At 67.1% G+C, this 19,238-nt stretch overlaps 2 protein-coding genes across 2 annotated transcripts; one reads left to right on the top strand and one right to left on the bottom strand.

Moving 5' to 3' along the window:
• The first annotated feature begins 772 nt into the window (after positions 1-772).
• On the top strand, positions 773-7,000 carry PLEKHN1 (pleckstrin homology domain containing N1). Its single transcript, XM_069464635.1, has 17 exons — positions 773-855; positions 945-1,050; positions 3,350-3,496; positions 3,601-3,681; positions 3,767-3,839; positions 3,963-4,090; positions 4,162-4,293; positions 4,382-4,462; positions 5,038-5,110; positions 5,230-5,323; positions 5,356-5,413; positions 5,463-5,600; positions 5,751-5,897; positions 6,036-6,176; positions 6,284-6,547; positions 6,743-6,791; positions 6,864-7,000. Exons 1-17 carry the CDS (start codon positions 773-775, stop codon positions 6,998-7,000), a joined length of 1,932 nt encoding a protein of 643 aa, XP_069320736.1.
• Positions 7,001-8,270: 1,270 nt separating this feature from the next.
• PERM1 (PPARGC1 and ESRR induced regulator, muscle 1) lies at positions 8,271-13,126 on the bottom strand. Its single transcript, XM_069464636.1, has 3 exons — positions 10,876-13,126; positions 8,564-8,689; positions 8,271-8,380 (listed from the first exon to the last, which is right to left on the bottom strand). Exons 1-3 carry the CDS (start codon positions 13,124-13,126, stop codon positions 8,271-8,273), a joined length of 2,487 nt encoding a protein of 828 aa, XP_069320737.1.
• Positions 13,127-19,238: the final 6,112 nt, after the last annotated feature.

Consider the following 19,238-nt stretch of genomic DNA (forward strand, 5'->3'; position numbering starts at 1 on the left):
CTGAGGCTCAGTGTCCTCTCTGGCGTCCCTCTGCCTCGGGCTGCCGCGGGCCAGGGGCGGGCTCCGGGCGGAGGGTCTGAGGGCCTGTGTGCCGTGGTGCGCTGGTGCCCGGGGGCTGCCACTACAGCACGGCTGGGCTGAGCTGTCGTGTGGCCCAGCACCCGAGCCCGAGTGCAGTTTGCTGCCAGCCTGGTCCTGGGGCCTTGAGCCCTTGCCACACCCCAGGCTCTGGGGTGGCCCCCTCGTCACCACTGACCTGAGCGGCTGGAGGGCATGTGGCCTCCTTCCTGACTCACCTTAAGCCTCGGGGTCCCTGACTTGGGCCTGGGGGTCACCCGGCAGGAGAGGAGGCTTCCTCTTCCCAGTGCCTGGGGCTGCGTGAGCACACTGCTAGTCATGGCTGACTCAGACTCAGACGGCTCAGGTGGAAACAGGATGTTTGCTGGCGCTGAGGCTGAGGGGAGGTGCGACTGGAAGGGGGTCCCTGGGCTCCCTGAGCTGCAGCATCCAGGGCCCCCGCTCCTGACCACGGGCAGGGGGGTGCCGCCCTCTGCCCTGCCCTGAGGCTGGCCTGCACCTGTGCGGGACCCAGGGGGAGCTGGAAGGCTCAGGTAGGGGCCAAACCCCTCCCGGAAAGCTCCACCCTCGCCTGCCCTCGGTAGGGGCAGGACGTCCCCAGCCCTGCCTGCCAGCGGGAGGCGGGGACAGGAGGCTCGGACAGACAGACCCAGACCCGACCGGCCGACCGGCTTGGCTCAGGCGGCTGCCACCCATGGGGAACAGCCACTGCGTCCCTCAGGCCCCCCGCAGGCTGCGGGCCTCGTTCTCCAGAAAGCCCTCGCTGAAGGGGAGCAGGTGAGGGCCGGGCGGGGCCTTGGCTGCCAGGCGCGGGGTCCTCAGCCTGCACCTGCGGCCAGGCCGTGAGCCCCTTCCCTTGTCCCCAGAGAGGACAGCGCGAGGAAGCTGGCTGGCTTGTTCGGCACCGAGGCCGCTCGCGACAGGGACGCCGCCGCCGCCGCCGACAAGCTCTTCCGTTACATCCCCGGGACGGTGAGCGCAGCGCGGCGCTGGAGGGGCCGCCTGGAGCCCCGGGGTCCGCGCCTGGCCCGTGTCACCCGCGGCTGGCCTGCGAGCGTGGCTCTGCCCGCTCCGTGTGCCTGCGTGTGCTGGCGTGTGTGTTCCGGGTGTGTGCCCGGCAGCAGGCAGGCTGTGTCTGGGCACAGCTGGGGGGCGTCTGCCTTTGCTGGGGGGATGGAGACCCCGAGCCCCAGGTGGGGAAGCAGACGCTGCCGCGCCCTGGGAGCTCATCGCCGAAAGTCAGCGCGGCAGCGAAACCGCCGGGACTGAGTCAGCCCCAGCCGGCAGGGGCGGGGCGGCCGGGCGGGGCCTCCAGGTCTCCCTGCCGAGTCCGCCTGCGCCCCCTGAGCGTGGGGTCTGGCGCAGGCATCTCACGCCATTGTGGGGGCGTCGCTCGAGGCAGGGGCTCCAGGGGAACATCTGGGCCTCGGTTTCTCCCCGGGGGAATGGCGGGAGCTGCTCCTGGGTGTGGGCCCCTGCGCCCACAGCGACCCCGAGTCCCCGGCTGGCTCTGCCTCCCGCCCGCCCGGGTTCCCGGCTCCCAAGCTCTGCGAGTCCAGCTCTCGGTGGCAGGACACGCACGCCCCTCCCCCCACCCCTGCTGAGGGCAGAGGGCAGGCGGGGCCCTGGGCTGGGGGGCTGAGGGGGGCCCACGCTGCAGGGCTGACAGGAGCCCCCAGTGCAGCCCCCACCAGGGGACGCCTCTGCCGGGGTGGGTGCGGGAGCCCAGGCACATCTAGGGGACGGGACGGCGGTGACTCCACGCCGAGCTCTTGGTCCAGCAGCCGGCGTGGGCGTCCGGACCCCACCGGTGCCTCCCCTCAGCCCCCGCAGGCAGGGGCTGCCTCAGAGCAGTGGATGGGGCGGGGGCCTGGCCCGCCGGGGTGGGGTCCCTTCGTGTGGCCACATCAGACCCTACTCCTGTCCAGGCCCAGGCGGCTTGTAGGGTCCCACGGGGCGTGGTGGCCTTGTGTCCTCCTTTGCCAGGACACAGTGGCCGGAGAGGGGCCAGGACGTGTTGAACCGCAGGAGGGGGGCCGGGGGAGCAGCCAGTGTCCAGCTCTGGCTCCAGGCGGGTCGTGGCCCTGCCGCGGCGGAGCTCCCCTGGGCCGCAGCACCGGCTGCCTGGCCCTCCCTGATTTGTGGCCTATTTTTCGTGGTGCCATCCCGGCGTCGGTTCCCACGCCAGGTGTGGGTGCAGGAGGCCCCACCCAGCGGCAGGACGGCCACACGTCTGTCTGCTCACATTCCTGGGCTTGCCAAGGGGCAGCTCGGTGTGGCCGGGGCACCATAGCCCTCATCGGGGCCCTCGCCAGCTTCCGGAGGGACTGTGACCCCCAGCTGAGCCCAGCCCGGAATCACACCGCTCCCCAGACCCGGGCTGGCACCGTCCCCTCTGAGCCCTAGGCTATGGTCAAGCCCCCACGTGGGCCTGGCCAAGTGTGCTGTGGACGAGCCTCCCTCCCCCCAGCACCCAGGCCTGGGGTCGGCAGTGAGGGAGATGGACAGTCCCTTCCCATGGCAGAGACAGGACCAGACAAGTCGGCGAAAGAGGCAGCAAGTCAGACCGGGGTCCGTGCCAGGGAGAGGAGTGGGCACAGGGCCGCCGGGCACCAGGGGAGGCTGGAATCTGGGGGTTTCCAGAGAGCGCCCCGAGGAGAAGGTGGGGTCTGAGCAGAGCCTGAAGGAGTGAGGACGGGGCACAAAGGCCCGGGTGCCCGAGGGAGGGCAGAGGGGGCAGGTCACAGAGGCCTCCTCGGGGCGTCTGTGGGGAGACCGAGGCAGACGGGGTGTGCCATGGGGGGCTCAGGTAGTCTCTTCGTCTCCTCTGGTACCGTGCTGTCGGGGAGTGGGGGGACTTCCTCAAGGACACTGGGATCCAAGTGTCGAAGAGACACGGGAGGGGTTTGAGCCTTAGCGTTTTCTCACCCAGATGCCCCAAAACGCCCCTGACAGGTCTCCGGAGGCTGAGTAACCAAAACAAGGTCCCCGGCTTGGGAAACAGTGAGGATAAGGGTTGAATCCGCAGAGTGCAAACCTCACAGTGCCGACCTGTAGCCCGGGTAGCACGCGTGTGCGTGTGCGTGTGCGTGTGTTTGTGCGTGTGTTCTGCCACTACCGTGTCTCCACGTGCAGAGGCTGTGGGGGTGCAGGACCCTGTGCATACGCGTGACGGTCTGTGTGCAGACGGTGCCTGCGTGTCTGTGGCTGTGTGGACGTGAGCTGGGGCGGGGCCCAGGCCAGGCCTCCTCCCTGACCTCTGCCCCCCCAGGACATCCCGGGCCTGGACAGTCAGCCGGAAGCCCTGGAGCAGCCGTTCCTCAGCGTGTTCAAGAAGGGGCGGCGGAGGGTGCCCGTGAGGAACCTGGGCAAGGTCGTGCACTACGCCAAGGTCCAGCTGCGCTTCCAGCACAGCCAGGTGGGGGCCGGCGGGCCAGGCAGGGCGAGCTCGGGGAGACGGGGTCCCCGCCAGCCTGGGACTGCTCCCCAGACCCTCAGACGGGGGCCTTGCTGTTCCCGCAGGACGTCAGCGACTGCTACCTGGAGCTGTTCCCCGCCCACCTGTACTTCCAGGCCCACAGCGCCGAGGGACTCACCTTCCAGGTGAGGCAGAGGGCAGCGGGTTGTGGGCGCATCCGGCCGTCCCTCCACAAGTCCCTGCAGCCCCCCGTCCCCTGTGCCCTGGCAGGGGCTGCTGCCACTGACGGAGCTGAGCGTGTGCCCGGTCGAGGGGCCCCAGGAGCATGCCTTCCAGATCACAGGTGTGCGGGGGACGCCCCCTGGCCCCAAAGGTGCCTCCTGACACAGGCCCCGGGGGGCTTCCCTCTGGGCCACGGGGCTCCGGGCTCCGCCCAGCCCAGCCCCCTCTGCCCTTCCGCCCGCAGGCCCGCTGCCCGCACCCCTGCTGCTGCTCTGCCCCGGCGAGGCGGAGCGGGACCGCTGGCTCTACCACCTGGAGAAGCAGGCGGCCCTCGTCAGGGGGCTGCGGCGCTGCCACTCGGCACCCCCGCAGGTCAGTGCCGGGGACCCCGCGCCCTTCCCTGCCCCAACCCTCCTGGCCTGCCCTGACTGTCTCCTCACCAGGGGCCCCCCCAGGACGAGCTGCCCTGGACGCTGCGGCGCCGTCTGAGCCGGCTGCGGACGGCCTCGGGGCGCGAGTCGGTGGGCAGTGCCGTCTGCGCCTCCAGGGTCAAGCTGCAGCACCTGCCCTCCCAGGTGGGTGGGGGGGCTGTGGGGAGACCGGGAGGGGGCGGCAGGGCCGGCCGGGCGCCCGCACCAGCCCCGGCCCCTGCCGTCCCCGCAGGAGCAGTGGGAGCGGCTGCTGGTCCTGTACCCGGCCTCCCTGGCCATCTTCTCGGAGGAGCCAGACGGGCTGTGCTTTAAGGTGCGTCCCTCCCCCGTGGCCCCGGCCAGGGAGGCTCCGGTGTGGGGGCGGGTGGGGGCGGTGACTCAGGAGGAACCTGAATTTCGGGGCCTGCTGGGACAGTGCCGGGCCCGCCCACCTGGCCCCGCTGCCCTGGTCAGCCTGGTCCCAGCCCCGACGTGAAGGAGGGCCCTGCCCTGGGTGTCCTTTGTCACCCACGAGGGTCCTCGGCTGCCAGCCGGGGTGGGGGCACAGGAGCGGGGGCCCCGCTGGGAGTCACCCGTGTGCTCTTGCCCCGTGAGTGCGTGTGCGTGTGTGCTCACACGTGTGTGTGGCGCAGTTCCTCTGGGGCCGGAGCGTGCTGGTGGTGCCCACTCGGAGTGAACTTCAGTCACTGAGAGCAGCACAGGGCGTCCCTGTGACCCCCACCCGGTTTTGGTGGGTGACCCCCGGGGCCAGCAAGCTTCTGTCCGTGTCTGCCCGGCTGGCCCTGGCCCCGCGGTGTCTGCCTGGCGTCCGGCTGTCCGCGTTCCAGCCGGCTCTGAGGCCGGGCCGGCGGCCACACGTGGGGGCCGGCCTCACTCGCTGCCCCACAGGGCGAGCTGCCGCTCAGCGCCCTTGGCATCCGGCCGGAGGAGGAGGAGGAGGCCCACGCGTTCCTGATTGAAGGTGCGGCCTGGGCCCGACCTGGCCTCTGCCCATCAGGCCGTGGGGAGGGCGGGAGCCTGGCGGGCGCCCCGCTCTCTGGGGACCCGCGGGCTGCGCCACGCCTCACGTCTGTGTGCCAGGGCCCCTCATCAACACCATCCGCGTGGTGTGCGCCAGCTACGAGGACCACAGCCACTGGCTGTTCTGCCTGAGGACCATCTCCGGCAGGGACCCGCACCTGCGGTCCAGCGCTGAGGGCGTCCCAGGGCGCCAGGGGCCCCCTCAGGTGAGGCCGTGGGCAGCGGGGCAGCGGGCGGGCGGGGAGCGTCCGGCACGGCTCACCCCTGGTGCCAGGCCGTGGGCGGCAGCCGAGGCTCCCTCTCCGGACGGACAGGCCAGCCGGGACTCAGGACGCCTGGAGCCCCCGTCCACCCGCACCAGCCGCGCCCTGCCTGTGTCCTCGCTGCCAGGCCCGGCCCGCGCTCGTGTGTACCTGGGGGTGGCAGAGGAAGTGGGAGGAGGCTGTGAGGCAGGTGTGGGGAAGTCTGGACCCTTGTTCCTGGGGGTGGACTTGGGCTGGGGGGAGCTCCCCACAGCCTCAGACAGTTGCCTGGGAGAGGGTCCTGCGGGGCTGTTTCTGGAAGGTTCCTGGTCCCCACAGGACCAGGCTAGCCCTGCCGGCACCAGCGTTAGCCGTCGGAGGGCAGAGCTGAGACGCAGTGGCAGCAGCCGGTCACCGAGGAGCAAGGCCGGGGCAGAGGGACCAGGCGCGGCCGCCCCACAGCACCTGCGCCTGGACCTGAGGGAGGTGGGCCCAGCGCACTGGCCCAGCTCCCGCCCGCTCCCCCCGGCCGTCTCCCGGCCCAGCTGGCCCGGCACCGCCCAGGCCTCTGCGCAGACGAGAAGCGCAGGCTACGTCCAGCCGACACCGTCTCTCCCCCTGCAGCTGAGCAGGCTGAGCCTGGAGGGCGGCCCTGAGGCCCCAGACCACACCCTGGAGACGCCACACTCCCCGCTCTACGCTGACCCCTACACGCCGCCCGCCACCTCCCACCGCAAGATCACAGATGTCGGGGGCCTGGATGAGGTCAGTGCGGAGTGGCAGAAGTGGGAGGCTGGGGGCTCCTGGGCGAGGGGTCCCTGGCTCCACGGGGGTCCCAGCACAGGCCTCGGTTGCTCACCCTCCCCCGGCAGATCCTCAGTGCCCTGCGGAGCTGCCCCGGACCTGTGCCCTCGAGCCCGTTCCCCTCCGTGCCCGTGTCTGTGCCCGTCTCTGACCCCGGCTCCGGACCCTCCGGTGCCCCCGGCCCCCCCGGCCCCCCCGGCCTCCCCGGCCTCCCCGGCCTCCCCGGCCCCAACTTGCTCTCCAGGAAGGCGGCCCTGCCGTCCCGAGCCTCTCAGAGGCACCGAGGCTCTGTCAAGGCTGGGGGGCCGCAGCCCCCGGACTCTCCTCAGCTTGTGAGTAGCACCGGGGCTTGAGGGGCACTGTGGGGGCCTCCTGGACTCCGAGGAGCAGGAGAACGCAGGGACTGAGCCCGGGCGGGGAGCAGAGCCGTGGGGGGGACCAGGCAAGGCAGAGGGGGGTCTGCAGGTCTCTCCCCTCCCCGCCCCAGGCTCTGCCCGGCTCTCAGGCGTGTGGTCTGGGCTTCCCAGGTTGCCGCTGCCAAGAAAGGCTCCCCGGCACCCCCGCCGCCTCCGCCAGGTGAGTGAGGGCCCCACCTCCCTCGGGTGGGCAGCTGCGGCTCCCTGTACCAACAGGTCTCTGCCCCCCCAGCGGATGGCAGGTCCCCCAGGAGGCGCCAAGGCCCCGGCTACGACAGTGTCTGGGACAAGACGTCGTCTCCCTCCCAGCAGACGTGGGCCCGGCTCGGGGAGCCTGGGGCCGAGGGGACGGTCATCCAGTGGATCTGACACCCATGGGGCTGCCGCTCGGGACCACCTGTGCCCACGGGCCGGCCGCCCGGGACCCACCTCAAATTCCGAGTCAGGGGCTGACTCCAGAGGGGCCAAGGGGGTCCCCAGAGCCCTGGGTTCAGACGGGCCCTGGCCCGGCCTGGCTCCCCCGCTCCCCCCAAGCGGGAGGGCCTCTCCCAGGATGCCCGGCTGGCGTGGCCAGACCACGGGGCAGGGTGGGGGATGGGGGGACCTGAATGGGGGACGGCGCGAGCGTGAGGCTCAGAGGCCTGCGAGGTGTGAGCTGCCCCTGCAGAGGCGGGGGTGCCCCAGCGTTGCCTGGGTGGTGCGAGTCGCCGACACCACTAAATGAGAAAGCAGCAGAGACTTTATTGGTGCTGTGTGTCCACGCGTTCTCACTCAGCAGCGGAGTCTCCCGCCGTCCTGTGCTCCACCGCCACGGCCCCTCACCGCCCGTCTCCGACTCCTCGGCCCTGGGCCCCCCAGGGCCCGTCCCTCAGCAGACGCCACCAGCTCTGCCTCCGCACCCGCACCGGGGTCCCCAGAGGAGGGGCTCGGCTCTGCCCCAGCCCCCAGCCCCCAGCCCACAGGGGCATCTGGAGCCGCTTAGACATGCCCGTCTGGTGCCAGCCCACCACCCCCGCAGGCCTGGGCTCAAGGTGCGGAGGGGCCTTGGCACCCTCGCCAGCCCCTGCTAGCAGGCGGTCTGCAGAAGCCCCCAGCCTCGAGGCCCCCGGCATCCTTGCCTTTGTCGCCTGCCTTGACCTTGGCAGGGCCCCGTGGCTACCCGGGCCCTTCCTCTCACCTCCTCACACGCCAGACCCGTGGCTACCCGGGCCCTTCCTCTCACCTCCTCACACGCCAGACCCATGGCTACCCGGGCCCTTCCTCTCACCTCCTCACACGCCAGACCCGTGGCTACCCGGGCCCTTCCTCTCACCTCCTGCACACGCCAGACGGTGCAGGTGCCGACTGAATACGAGTCCAGATGACAGTGATTTCCCAGGATAAGTATGTCCCAAACACCGCGTGTTTGCAGTCCAGCTTCACTGGGTACCGTGTGCTGCGTGCCAGTCTGGCCGCCCTGCTCACCAGCTCCCTCTCAGCCTCTTCCCACACAGACTGCCGGGATCTCCCCGCCCAGGCGCGGGAGCAGCCCTGGTGGCGGCTGGACCCCGGCTGAGTGGAGGCAGCAGCCCCAGGACTGCCTCCCTCCCCGACGCTCGTCCTCGTTGCCGTGTCCTGGGTCTGCCGGGTCTGCGGGATCCTAGGAGCTGGGGCTGCGGCTGGGGCTGGGGCTGGGGCTGCGGCGCCCTCGCCTCACCTGCCGGCGGAAGTGGCGGATGGCGGAGATGGTGCCGATGTTGGCCAGCAAGACTGCGAGAAGCACAAGGTCCCCTGAGGGCCGGCTCCGGCCGGCACCACCGCCCGCCCACATGACGTGACCCAGCCCTCAAGGGGCGAGGGCCGTGGTCAGCACAGCCCCCCGCGCACCCTCGGCCCGCTGGACCCGCTGCTCTCATCTGACCCCCAGGGCCCCCCACCCCCATGCCCCCAAACCTGTTTTCCAGGCGTCTGGGGTGTGCAGGTCTGACGTTCTCACAGCCCAGGTTGCAAAGGCCACAAATACCAGGCACATGTCGTTCTGGCTGAAGGTAAACGAGGTGAGGGGACCCCGGAGCTCCCCTGGGAAAGAGAAGCGTCCCTCAGCTGCGGCTGCTCCTCTCTGAGACCCGGCTGTCCCAAGAATCACGTGTCCCGGACATGTCTGTCCTGGTCACGTCTGTCCTGGTCATGTCTGTCCTGGTCACATCTGTCCCGAGAATCATCTGTCCTGGTCATGTCTGTCCTGGTCATGTTTGTCCTGGGAATCATCTGTCCTGGTCATGTCTGTCCTGGTCATGTCTGTCCCGAGAATCATCTGTCCTGGTCACGTCTGTCCTGGTCATGTCTGTCCTGGTCACGTCTGTCCCGAGAATCATCTGTCCTGGTCACGTCTGTCCTGGTCATGTGTGTCCTGGTCACGTCTGTCCCGAGAATCATCTGTCCTGGTCACGTCTGTCCTGGTCATGTGTGTCCTGGTCATGTGTGTCCTGAGAATCATCTGTCCTGGTCATGTCTGTCCTGGTCATGTCTGTCCTGGTCATGTGTGTCCTGAGAGTCATCTGTCCTGGTCATGTCTGTCCTGGTCATGTGTGTCCTGAGAATCATCTGTCCTGGTCATGTCTGTCCTGGTCATGTGTGTCCTGAGAATCATCTGTCCTGGTCATGTCTGTCCTGGTCACGTCTGTCCCGAGAATCATCTGTCCTGGTCATGTCTGTCCTGGTCATGTGTGTCCTGAGAATCATCTGTCCTGGTCACGTCTGTCCTGGTCACATCTGTCCCGAGAATCATCTGTCCTGGTCATGTCTGTCCTGGTCATGTCTGTCCTGGTCGTGTGTGTCCTGAGAATCATCTGTCCTGGTCATGTCTGTCCTGGTCACGTCTGTCCCGAGAATCATCTGTCCTGGTCATGTCTGTCCTGGTCATGTCTGTCCTGGTCATGTGTGTCCTGAGAATCATCTGTCCTGGTCATGTCTGTCCCGAGAATCATCTGTCCTGGTCATGTCTGTCCTGGTCATGTCTGTCCCGAGAATCATCTGTCCTGGTCATGTCTGTCCTGGTCATGTGTGTCCTGAGAATCATCTGTCCTGGTCACGTCTGTCCTGGTCACGTCTGTCCCGAGAATCATCTGTCCTGGTCACGTCTGTCCTGGTCACGTGTGTCCTGAGAATCATCTGTCCTGGTCACGTCTGTCCTGGTCATGTGTGTCCTGAGAATCATCTGTCCTGGTCATGTCTGTCCTGGTCATGTGTGTCCTGAGAATCATCTGTCCTGGTCATGTCTGTCCTGGTCACATCTGTCCTGGTCACGTCTGTCCTGAGAATCATCTGTCCTGGTCATGTCTGTCCTGGTCACATCTGTCCTGGTCACGTCTGTCCTGAGAATCATCTGTCCTGGTCATGTCTGCCCTGGTCACATCTGTCCTGGTCACGTCTGTCCTGAGAATCATCTGTCCTGGTCATGTCTGTCCTGGTCATGTCTGTCCTGGTCATGTCTGTCCTGGGAATCATCTGTCCTGGTCATGTCTGTCCTGGTCATGTCTGTCCCGAGAATCATCTGTCCTGGTCATGTCTGTCCTGGTCACGTCTGTCCTGGTCACGTCTGTCCTGGTCACGTCTGTCCTGGGAATCATCTGTCCTGGGAATCATCTGTCCTGGTCACGTCTGTCCTGGTCACGTCTGTCCTGGTAACGTCTGTCCTGGTCATGTCTGTCCCGAGAATCATCTGTCCTGGTCATGTCTGTCCTGGTCATGTCTGTCCTGAGAATCATCTGTCCTGGTCATGTCTGTCCTGGGACACATCTGCCCGGCACATGCCTGTGTCAGTCACCTCTTCCCCACAATATCTCTGCCCCAAGACACAGGGCGGCGTGTGACGTGGCTGAGTCAGGCCAGTTTGGGCAAGTTGCCTCTGGAGTCCTCTCCCTCCTGGTCTGTGAAACATCTTGCAGAGGGGACGTGAGGTGTCGTCTCACCGAGGGTCCGACCCAGAAGGTGGCCAGGCCTGGGTGGGGGCACCTGTCCCACGGCGCCAGGGGAGGGCGCTGCTGCCGTTTGGGCCAGAGCACAGGGCGGTGCCTGGCCGGGGCTGCCCTGTCTGGACCGTGTCCCGGGATGCCCGGGCCAGTCCTTCCCTCCCAGCTGGTCCCCGAGTCCCCCCCGGAGGACCCAGGGTCCGGCCTGCCCCTCCCCACCGGCTCTCTTGGCCGAGCTCCCTGGACAGTTTGTTCCCAGGACCTGCACGGGCCGTGGGACCGCGCAACACGCACCTGCCCGCCTGCCCGCCAGGCCGAGCCACTCTCCTCGGGTGGGGCCCGGAGTGGGTGGGGCCCTGGGCCCTGCCGCCAGCGAGGCCGGCCTGGGGGTCTCCGAGGCCTGCAGCTGGAGCAGGGGGGCCGGCCCCAGCTCGCCCCCAAACCTGTCCTCCCCGAAGAAGTGCTCGTAGGCCTCGGGGATGGACATGGGCACGGGGGCTCCAGGCGGAGGGGCCGGCGCAGGCTCCCTTGGGGCTGGGGCCGGGGGGCAGCACCCCCGGGGCCTCGGCCTCTGGGCTCGGCAGTCCCGGAAGAAGAACTCGCACATGTCCGGCCACTGGGCTTCGGCCAGAGCCTGGCTGGCCTCTGTCACCTCCTCACCATCCTCCTCCTCTTCCTCGATGGTGTCGCAGAAGAAGAACTCGTAGGCCTCTGGGAGGGTCACGGCAAAGCAGCTCCTGGGACCCAGTGTCCCCAAGGCAGGGGGGGCGGGAAGGGGCAGGTGCTTAAGGATGCGAGGCTGGGGGGGCCGGGGCCCGACAGCCACAGTGTCCCAGGCCCTGGGCCCTCCGCGACCCCCAGGCGCCACCCTGGGGGCTGAGGGTCGGGCTGTGGCCGGCGATGGGTGTTCCGAGGCCCCCCCTGAGCCTGGCTCCTCGGGGCTGGACACGGCCACGGAGAATCGGACTTTCTTCTTCCTGGGGGCTTGGACGGGGCCCACATGCTGCTCCCCCGAGAGGTGTCCGGGGGCCCCTGCTACGGGCTCCACTCTGGGCTTCGCTCGGGGACCCCCGGGAGACACAGCCTCTGTCTCCACCACACCAGGCCCAGGACGGGGGGCAGCGTGAGCTCTGGGAGCAGGTGTGGACACACCCACGTCCGCCTCGGCCTCAGAGACAGAGCAAGGCAGAGGTGCGCGCAGGATGGCCGCGGAGACACGTGTGGGTGGAGCCACTTCAGGCTCGACCCCTGGCCCTACTGGTGTAGACGGAGCCATGTCGGGGGGAGGCTTGGAGGTGGGTGTAGGCAGAGCCGTGTCGGGTGGAGGCTTGGAGGCGGGTGTAGGCAGAGCCGTGTCGGGGAGAGGCTTGGAGGCGGGTGTAGACGGAGCCGTGTCGGGGGGAGGCTTGGAGGCGGGTGTAGACGGAGCCGTGTCGGGGGGAGGCTTGGAGGCGGGTGTAGACGGAGCCGTGTCGGGGGGAGGCTTGGAGGCGGGTGTAGACGGAGCCGTGTCGGGGGGAGGCTTGGAGGTGGGTGTAGACGGAGCCGTGTCGGGGGGAAGCTTGGAGTCGGGTGTAGACGGAGCCGTGTCGGGTGGAGGCTTGGAGGAGGGTGTAGACACAGCCACATCTGGCTCAGCCGTTGTGACATCTGGATGAGCCTCCTTGGCAGGTGTGGACCCTGCGTGTAGCTCAGCTCGGGGGGTCATTCCGATTTGCTCCGTACCTTGCTCAGTTGTAGAGATAGGTGCAGACAGGTCCACACCTGGCCCTGGTCTGGTGACTGGTGCAGGGACACTTGAGCCAGGCCCAGGAGCTCCCGCAGAATCTGGCCTCAGCTCGTCCTGCCTGGCCCCGGCTGCCAGCATCGCTGCCCCTGCCGCGGGACCCCTCCCCGTGGGCCCGGCTGGCACAAGCCCCTCCTCGGGCCGGGCCGTGAGCAGTGGGGAGCCTGGCCGGGCAGGGGCAGGGCCTAGGGCTCCCGAGCTCCTGCCCGCCTTGGCGCCCACGGCTCGCCTCTTCTTTCGGCCGGGGCTCCGAGGCAGGCCTCCGGGGCTGCTGGGGGGCCCCTGTGGGGTGGTGCCGTGGCCAGGGGAGCCGGGACTCCGTGGGGGCTCCCCGGGATCACTAGGGGCGGGGCCCTGCAGGAGCCTGTGCATGTCGTCTCTGGAAGACTCTGGCCCCGGGAGAGCTGAGCCAGGAGGGGTGGCCCCGGAGCTGAGAGACGGCCGAGTTCCTGGTGGTGCGGACGTGCCGGGTGTCTGCTCGGCAGCCCCCCGGGCCAAGACAGGCTCGCACCGCGACCTGCTGACCGCCTGCCCGGTGGCTGCGTCCTCCTCCTCCTCCTCCTCCTCGCGGGCCGGCTGCCCAGGAGGGAGGGGCAGGAGCCCGAGGGGGCCGCTGCTATCCCCTTGGTCAATGTCACTGGACAGGAGCTCGTCCCCGGAGGCCAGGCCGGCCTGCAGGAGGCCACACTCCTCGGCGGTGGCCGAGAACTCAGCCCAGTCCTGGTCGCTCAGCTGCACGCTGTACTGGAAGTTTTCCATGTCGGGTCAGCAGGGACACCGCGGGGGCTGGGCGGCATGGTCGCAGATTCAGGTCCCCGGCGCCGGCCGGCACAGGCCGTCACCGCCCAGCCCGACCCACATCGCACCTGCAGGGGAGAGAACAGGTCCAGAGGGGGTTAGAAAAGCCCACCTCACACTTCCTCTCTTTGCAAACTGACCCCAGCTGGAAACTCTGGCACGACACCTGTCACCTCGGTAAAACCGAGCGTGGCTCCGTGCTAGAGTCCACCGGCCACCGTGTTCCGGGCTTGCGTTCGCTCCGTCCCTCTGGGTGGCCCCTCCTCAGCCTTCCTCTGCGCTGCCGGTGCCAAGGCCGACTCCATGTGGCAAAGCCCGTTTCCTGGACCTCCCCCTGGGATCGGTCCCTGGGGGGTCGGCCCTGGCCTGGCCCCGCGTGCCCCGGTGGCGTCCAGCGGGTGACCGGCCCTCTCGGCGGGACCGGCCTGTCGTCAGGCTTCCTCTGAGCTCACCAAGGTCACGCTGCTGCTGGCCAGAGCTGGCAGAGGTCAGCAGGGAGACCCGGGGCTGGAGGCCACAGAGCAATGAGCCTCCTGACCCCGCAGCAGGGCCTGTACCCCCAGGCCTGGCAGCTGCCGCGCCCTCTTCTTCTGCTCTGTCTCAGGGAACCAAGGTGACCCGGCCGGCCACAGGTCTAACCCCTTAAGCGGCTGCCCTTCAGCCTCCAGTCAGCTACCTCTGGACCCAGGGTGGACGGTCCCTCTGGCTGGGACAGTCCTGGGACGGAGAAGACGAGCCCGGGCACCACGGCTACGCCCTGCCGTCAGCCCTCCTCTCAGCCCTGCAGACTCTCTGTGGGGCTGTCCACTGCTGGGACCCCCTTGGTCGGGGCTTAGCCCCTGACCGTGTCCTACCTGGTCCCGGCAGCCAGCTGGGCAGCAGCTGGGCGTCTGAGCTGCCCGCCCAGGGCGGCATGGTGCTGGGCTCCCCACGCAGGCTCCACCCCCACTGCCAAAAATACCCTGCCGGTCACATGTGACTCGTGCCAGCCGACAGGCTCCAGGCCACAAATAGATGGCATTTGATCCAGCACCACGAGGGAGGCCTTCCCAGCACAGGGCCAGGCCGCGGTGGTCAGACACGGGCCAGAGAATGCTGACCCACAATCGGCGCCGCTGGCCTCCCGTTCCCGGGCTGAGGGCCACTCCGCTTCCTTCTCCTGCCAGGAAACCTCAGACTCACCCACCAGCCACCTCTGCAACGTCCCGGCCCAGCGCTGGACGTGGCCACTGCACCCCCGACAGGCACCTCCCTGGCCTGACCCCCAGGGGCTCCCACGAGCCCCCAGCACCGTGGCTGAGCCTGTCAGCTGGACTCGGGGCAGGGGGGGCACTGCCGGCTGTCGGTGGAGACCCCCCAGACGAGCACGGACCCCGGGCCTCGGAAGAGGGTTGGAAGGTTCGGGGGAAACGGTGTGTTCACTTTCTGCCAGCGTCTCTCCCGACCTTGGACTGTGGACAGGACCCAAGACGGTGGCACAGAGGCTGCCTCCTCCAGGAGAGGTGTCTGGTGCCGCTGCCCAGGTGGGCCAGTCTCAGGAGGAGCCCGGAGGGTGACAGTCTCTGTGCCAGGCCCCCGTGAGTGCTTCTCTATAAACTCACACACCCTGAGAGCGGGCACAGAGAGGGCGAGTGACTTGCACATGGCCACACAGCCAGTAAGGACAGAGGGGAGCCCCGGAGGTCTTGCTCTCACCTCTGCTCCAGCCGCAGGGGGTGGGTCCTGCCCCACACCCGGTTGTCCTGGCCCACGATGCCTGTCCCCAAGCAGGTCCTGAGCTGGGGACAAAAGGACAGGGTGGGCGGAGTCAGACAACAAACATCTAATTGAACCGGTAACTAAGCCCATCTCTGCAGCAACACATTCTTAGAAAGAAAAAGAGGGCCTCTGGGGAGGGGGCCGTGGACCACAGGCTTAGGAGGGTCTGGATACAGGATTTGGGGGCCAGCGCTGTGAGGGGTGGCGGTGTCGCCTGGGAGGAGCGAGGGCTCCGGCTCGCAGCAAGTGCACCGTTGGGGCCTTGCCAGAAAGTGAGGCCCCTCACTGCCCCCGGAGGCTGCCCGGGCGAGACTGGCGAGGCTGACCCTCACGCGGACGGAATCCCACCCGCCGACCTGTCTTCCTGAGCTCCCTCTGCCCCTCCGCTCCACGCCCTGCAGACAGCTGCCCCCGGGGCCGCCCGCACCCTCACGGCCCGGGGCTCCGGCGTGTGACTGCGCCAGGGGGCTGCGTGTGTCTTCCCGAGGACGGAGGTTGGGTCGGTGCTGCGGTGAGCACGCTGGGACGTGCGGGGCCAGCGGTTTGCCCGGGCGGCTGTTTGCAGGACGGGCGGTTTCCGGCACAGTGTGTCTGTGACCACCTCTGCCACCGTGGGCGTCGTGCTCCGCGGGGGGGTCGTGCTCCGCGAGGGGGGGTCGTGCTCCGCGAGGGAGGGTCGTGCTCCGCGAGGGGGCGTCGTGCTCCGCGACGGGGGGTCGTGCTCCGCGAGGGGGGGGTCGTGCTCCGCGAGGGGGCGTCGTGCTCGGCGAGGGGGCGTCGTGCTCCGCGAGGGGGGGGTCGTGCTCCGCGAGGGAGGGGGTCGTGCTCCGCGACGGGGGGTCGTGCTCCGCGAGGGGGTCGTGCTCCGCGAGGGGGCGTCGTGCTCCGCGAGGGGGGGGTCGTGCTCCGCGAGGGGGTCGTGCTCCGCGAGGGGATCGTGCTCCGCGGGGGGGCGTCGTGTTCCGCGAGGGGGCGTCGTGCTCCGCGAGGGGGCGTCGTGCTCCGCGAGGGGGTCGTGCTCCGCGGGGGGGCGTCGTGCTCGGCGAGGGGGGGTCGTGTTCCGCGAGGGGGCGTCGTGCTCCGCGAGGGGGGGTCGTGTTCCGCGAGGGGATCGTGCTCCGCGAGGGGGTCGTGCTCCGCGGGGGGGCGTCGTGCTCGGCGAGGGGGGGTCGTGTTCCGCGAGGGGGCGTCGTGCTCCGCGAGGGGGGGTCGTGTTCCGCGAGGGGGGGTCGTGCTCCGCGAGGGGGTCGTGCTCCGCGAGGGCGGGGGTCGTGCTCCGCGAGGGCGGGGGTCGTGCTCCGCGAGGGCGGGGGTCGTGCTCCGCGAGGGGGGCGTCGTGCTCCGCGAGGGCGCGTCGTGCTCCGCGAGGGGGGGTCGTGCTCCGCGGGGGGGTCGTGCTCCGCGGGGGGGGGGTCGTGCTCCGCGGGGGCGTCGTGCTCCGCGAGGGGGGGTCGTGCTCCGCGGGGCCGTCGTGCTCCGCGGGGGGGTCGTGCTCCGCGGGGGGGTCGTGCTCCGCGAGGGGGGGTCGTGCTCCGAGAGGGGGTCGTGCTCCGAGAGGGGGTCGCATCTTGGCTTCTGCGCCCGTTTCCGAGTACGCGGTTACGCGGTTACCTGCGGGGGCTGTCTCCTGTGCAGATACGGTCTGCAGTGGCTGCCACGTGCCCTTCCCGTGTTGTCTCGTCAGATTGTACAGCTTTGTCACCTGTCGGGCTGTCTGCACCCTGGACAAGCTCCCTGAGCGCCAGTGACCACTCTCTCCCGCTCTGCCCCCACTGTCACCCTCTCAGTGGTGTTTCTGATGAACAGAAGATTTTAATTTTAACATAATACAATTTAGCAACAATTTCCTTTATGGTCAGCACAGGCCTTTTTCTGTCCTTTTAAAAAACGCGTTGCTGGCCCCCAAATCATGAAGACACCATGAAAATATTCTTGCATTTTTAGAAAACTTCAGGGTCTCACCTTTCACGCCCGGTATGCGTTTTCACGGGTGGCGAGAGGTGGGTTCATTGTTTCCCGCTTTGTTTGCACGGGGACACCGGGTCAGAACCGTGCCACATCCTGCAAAGACAGGGCCGTGTCACCGTCAGGTCCAAGCCCTTGTCTGCAGGGGCGCGGTGGCCGAGTGCCACGTGGCCTCCCGCGAGAGGGGAAGGCTTTGGGGCTTGGGGCAGGGGTGGTGCGGCCTTCAGACTCTCCCCGGCCGGGGAGGCGGGGAGGCCGGGAGGCGGGGAGGCCGGGAGGCCGGCCCAAGGCTGCGGGGCCGCGAGCCAGTGGCAGGAGGTGGTCCGTCTCACCGTGAGGCTTTAATGACAAACTGCCACTGGAGTCGACTTGAGGCTTCAGAGGGAGGCGCTTTCCTCCACCCCCATCCCAATCTCGCACCTCCCTGGTGGGGCCGAGGAAGCCAGGGTGGGGGGGGCGTCTATCGAACGTCACGTGGCAGCACTGTCAGCCCAGCAAGGACTGACGTGCCCTGCGAGTGACCCACCCCTACGGCGGAGGAGTTGATTCTCGGCAGAGGTCGGTACCGGGTGCAGTGGGCGCGGGCGGGCAGGTGGAAGGATGGTGGGCACGGGAGGATTCCCTGGGAGGACGGAGAGTGGGGTCTCGGCCCGCTGTGCCCCTGGCGGCCACCAGAGGGCAGCAGGACTCCGCCGGACGCCGAGGGGCGATGCCCACGGGGCTCCCCCGCAGCGGGTCCTGCCTTGGCGGCCGAGCGGGGTCCCAGGCCCTGCCCCTTCCCGCCCGCTGGGTCAAGGCGGGATGGGGGCTCCTTGGGGGTGGCCAAGCCCCTTCCCTGAAGTCATGTAGCCCCTTTCAAGCCCTTGACCTTGAAACAGGTCTCAAAAATGAGAGCTAATTTTCAATGAGCAACTATTTCGTGCCAGGACACTCTTAAATGCTTTACACAGATATGGGTTTTTTCCTCTTATTTTTTCATAGCCTTATTGAGGTGTAATTAACACACAATAAACTTCAGATATTTAAAGTGTGCACTGTTCTAGGTTTTGACGCATGCATACACCTGGGACGTGTCTCCGCCACCCCCTCCCCACCCCGAGTTCCCGTCGCTCCTTGACAATCCTTCCCTCGTGTCTCCCTGAGGAGGAGACCACTAACCTGCCTTCTGCCACCGTAGGAGTAACACACAGTGTCTAGAGTGTTGTGTAAAAGGAGTCACAGTGTGTACTCGTTTGTGCCACACAAAAGGGTACAGTGTGTCTGTCTTCTGTCATAGTGTAATTATTCTAACATTCATCCGAACCTATGTATGTGTCACAGTTGTTGTGGGTTTTGTTTTGTTTTGTTCTGTTGAGACGGGGTCTCATTCTGTCTCCCAGGCTGGAGAGCAGTGGCATCATCACAGCTCACTGCGACCTCAAACTCCTGGGCTCCGGTGATCCTCCTGCCTCAGCCTCCCGAGTAGCCGGGACTACAGGTGTGAGACACCACGCCTGGCCATGTTGTGGGGTTGTTTGTTTGTTTGTTTGTTTAATGAGAAGTGTCCATTGCTGGATATACCGCATTTTGCTTCTCCATTAATCTGTTGATGGACATTTGGGTTATTTCTAATTTGGGGCTACTACATTTAAAGCTTCTATGAACGTTTGAGCATAAGTCTTTGTGTAGATATATGCTTTCATTGTCCTGAGAAAATAGGATTAGAATGGCCAGGTCATATGATAAGTATATATTTAACTTGTTAAGAAACTGCTTGTAGGCCGGGCGCGGTGGCTCACGCCTGTAATCCTAGCACTCTGGGAGGCCGAGGTGGGCGGATCGTTTGAGCTCAGGAGTTCGAGACCAGCCTGAGCAAGAGCGAGACCCCGTCTCTACTAAAAATAGAAAGAAATTATATGGACAGCTAAATATATATATAGAAAAAATTAGCCGGGCATGGTGGTGCATGCCTGTAGTCCCAGCTACTCGGGAGGCTGAGACAGGAGGATCGCTTAAGCCCAGGAGTTGGAGGTTGCTGTGAGCTAGGCTGACGCCACGGCACTCACTCTAGCCTGGGCAACAAAGTGAGACTCTGTCTCAAAAAAAAAAAAAAAAAAGAAAAGAAACTGCTTGTCTTCCTGTTTGGTTGTACAATTTTTATTCCCACCAGTGGTATATGAGAGTTCCACTTCCTCTGTATCTTCAGGAACACAAGGCCTGAGCCTTGGCCCCGAGCAGACTCAGACACCTCAGAGGCATAACATTTCAGCAACATTTATTGGCCCGTGGTTGGGGCCAAGCTCTGGGCTGGAAGGAGGCAGTGGCAGATGACCTGGGGGGAGTGATCAGCATTTGCCAGCCACGCCCACTC

This window comes from Eulemur rufifrons, unplaced genomic scaffold (assembly GCF_041146395.1).
Source record: "Eulemur rufifrons isolate Redbay unplaced genomic scaffold, OSU_ERuf_1 scaffold_84, whole genome shotgun sequence".
Taxonomy (NCBI): Eukaryota; Metazoa; Chordata; class Mammalia; order Primates; family Lemuridae; genus Eulemur; species Eulemur rufifrons.

Bases quoted from the DNA above. Each gene is read 5' to 3' on its own strand.
- PLEKHN1 (XM_069464635.1), top strand. From the start codon at position 773: ATGGGGAACAGCCACTGCGTCCCTCAGGCCCCCCGCAGGCTGCGGGCC. The intron at 856-944 runs GTGAGGGCCGGG...CCTTGTCCCCAG, and splicing joins CCCTCGCTGAAGGGGAGCAG to AGAGGACAGCGCGAGGAAGC. The intron at 4,091-4,161 runs GTCAGTGCCGGG...TCTCCTCACCAG, and splicing joins GCCACTCGGCACCCCCGCAG to GGGCCCCCCCAGGACGAGCT.
- PERM1 (XM_069464636.1), bottom strand. From the start codon at position 13,126: ATGGAAAACTTCCAGTACAGCGTGCAGCTGAGCGACCAGGACTGGGCT. The intron at 8,690-10,875 runs GTGCGTGTTGCG...TCTCTTTCCCAG, and splicing joins CCTGGCGGGCAGGCGGGCAG to GGGAGCTCCGGGGTCCCCTC. The intron at 8,381-8,563 runs GTTTGGGGGCAT...TGCTTCTCGCAG, and splicing joins CCCAGACGCCTGGAAAACAG to TCTTGCTGGCCAACATCGGC.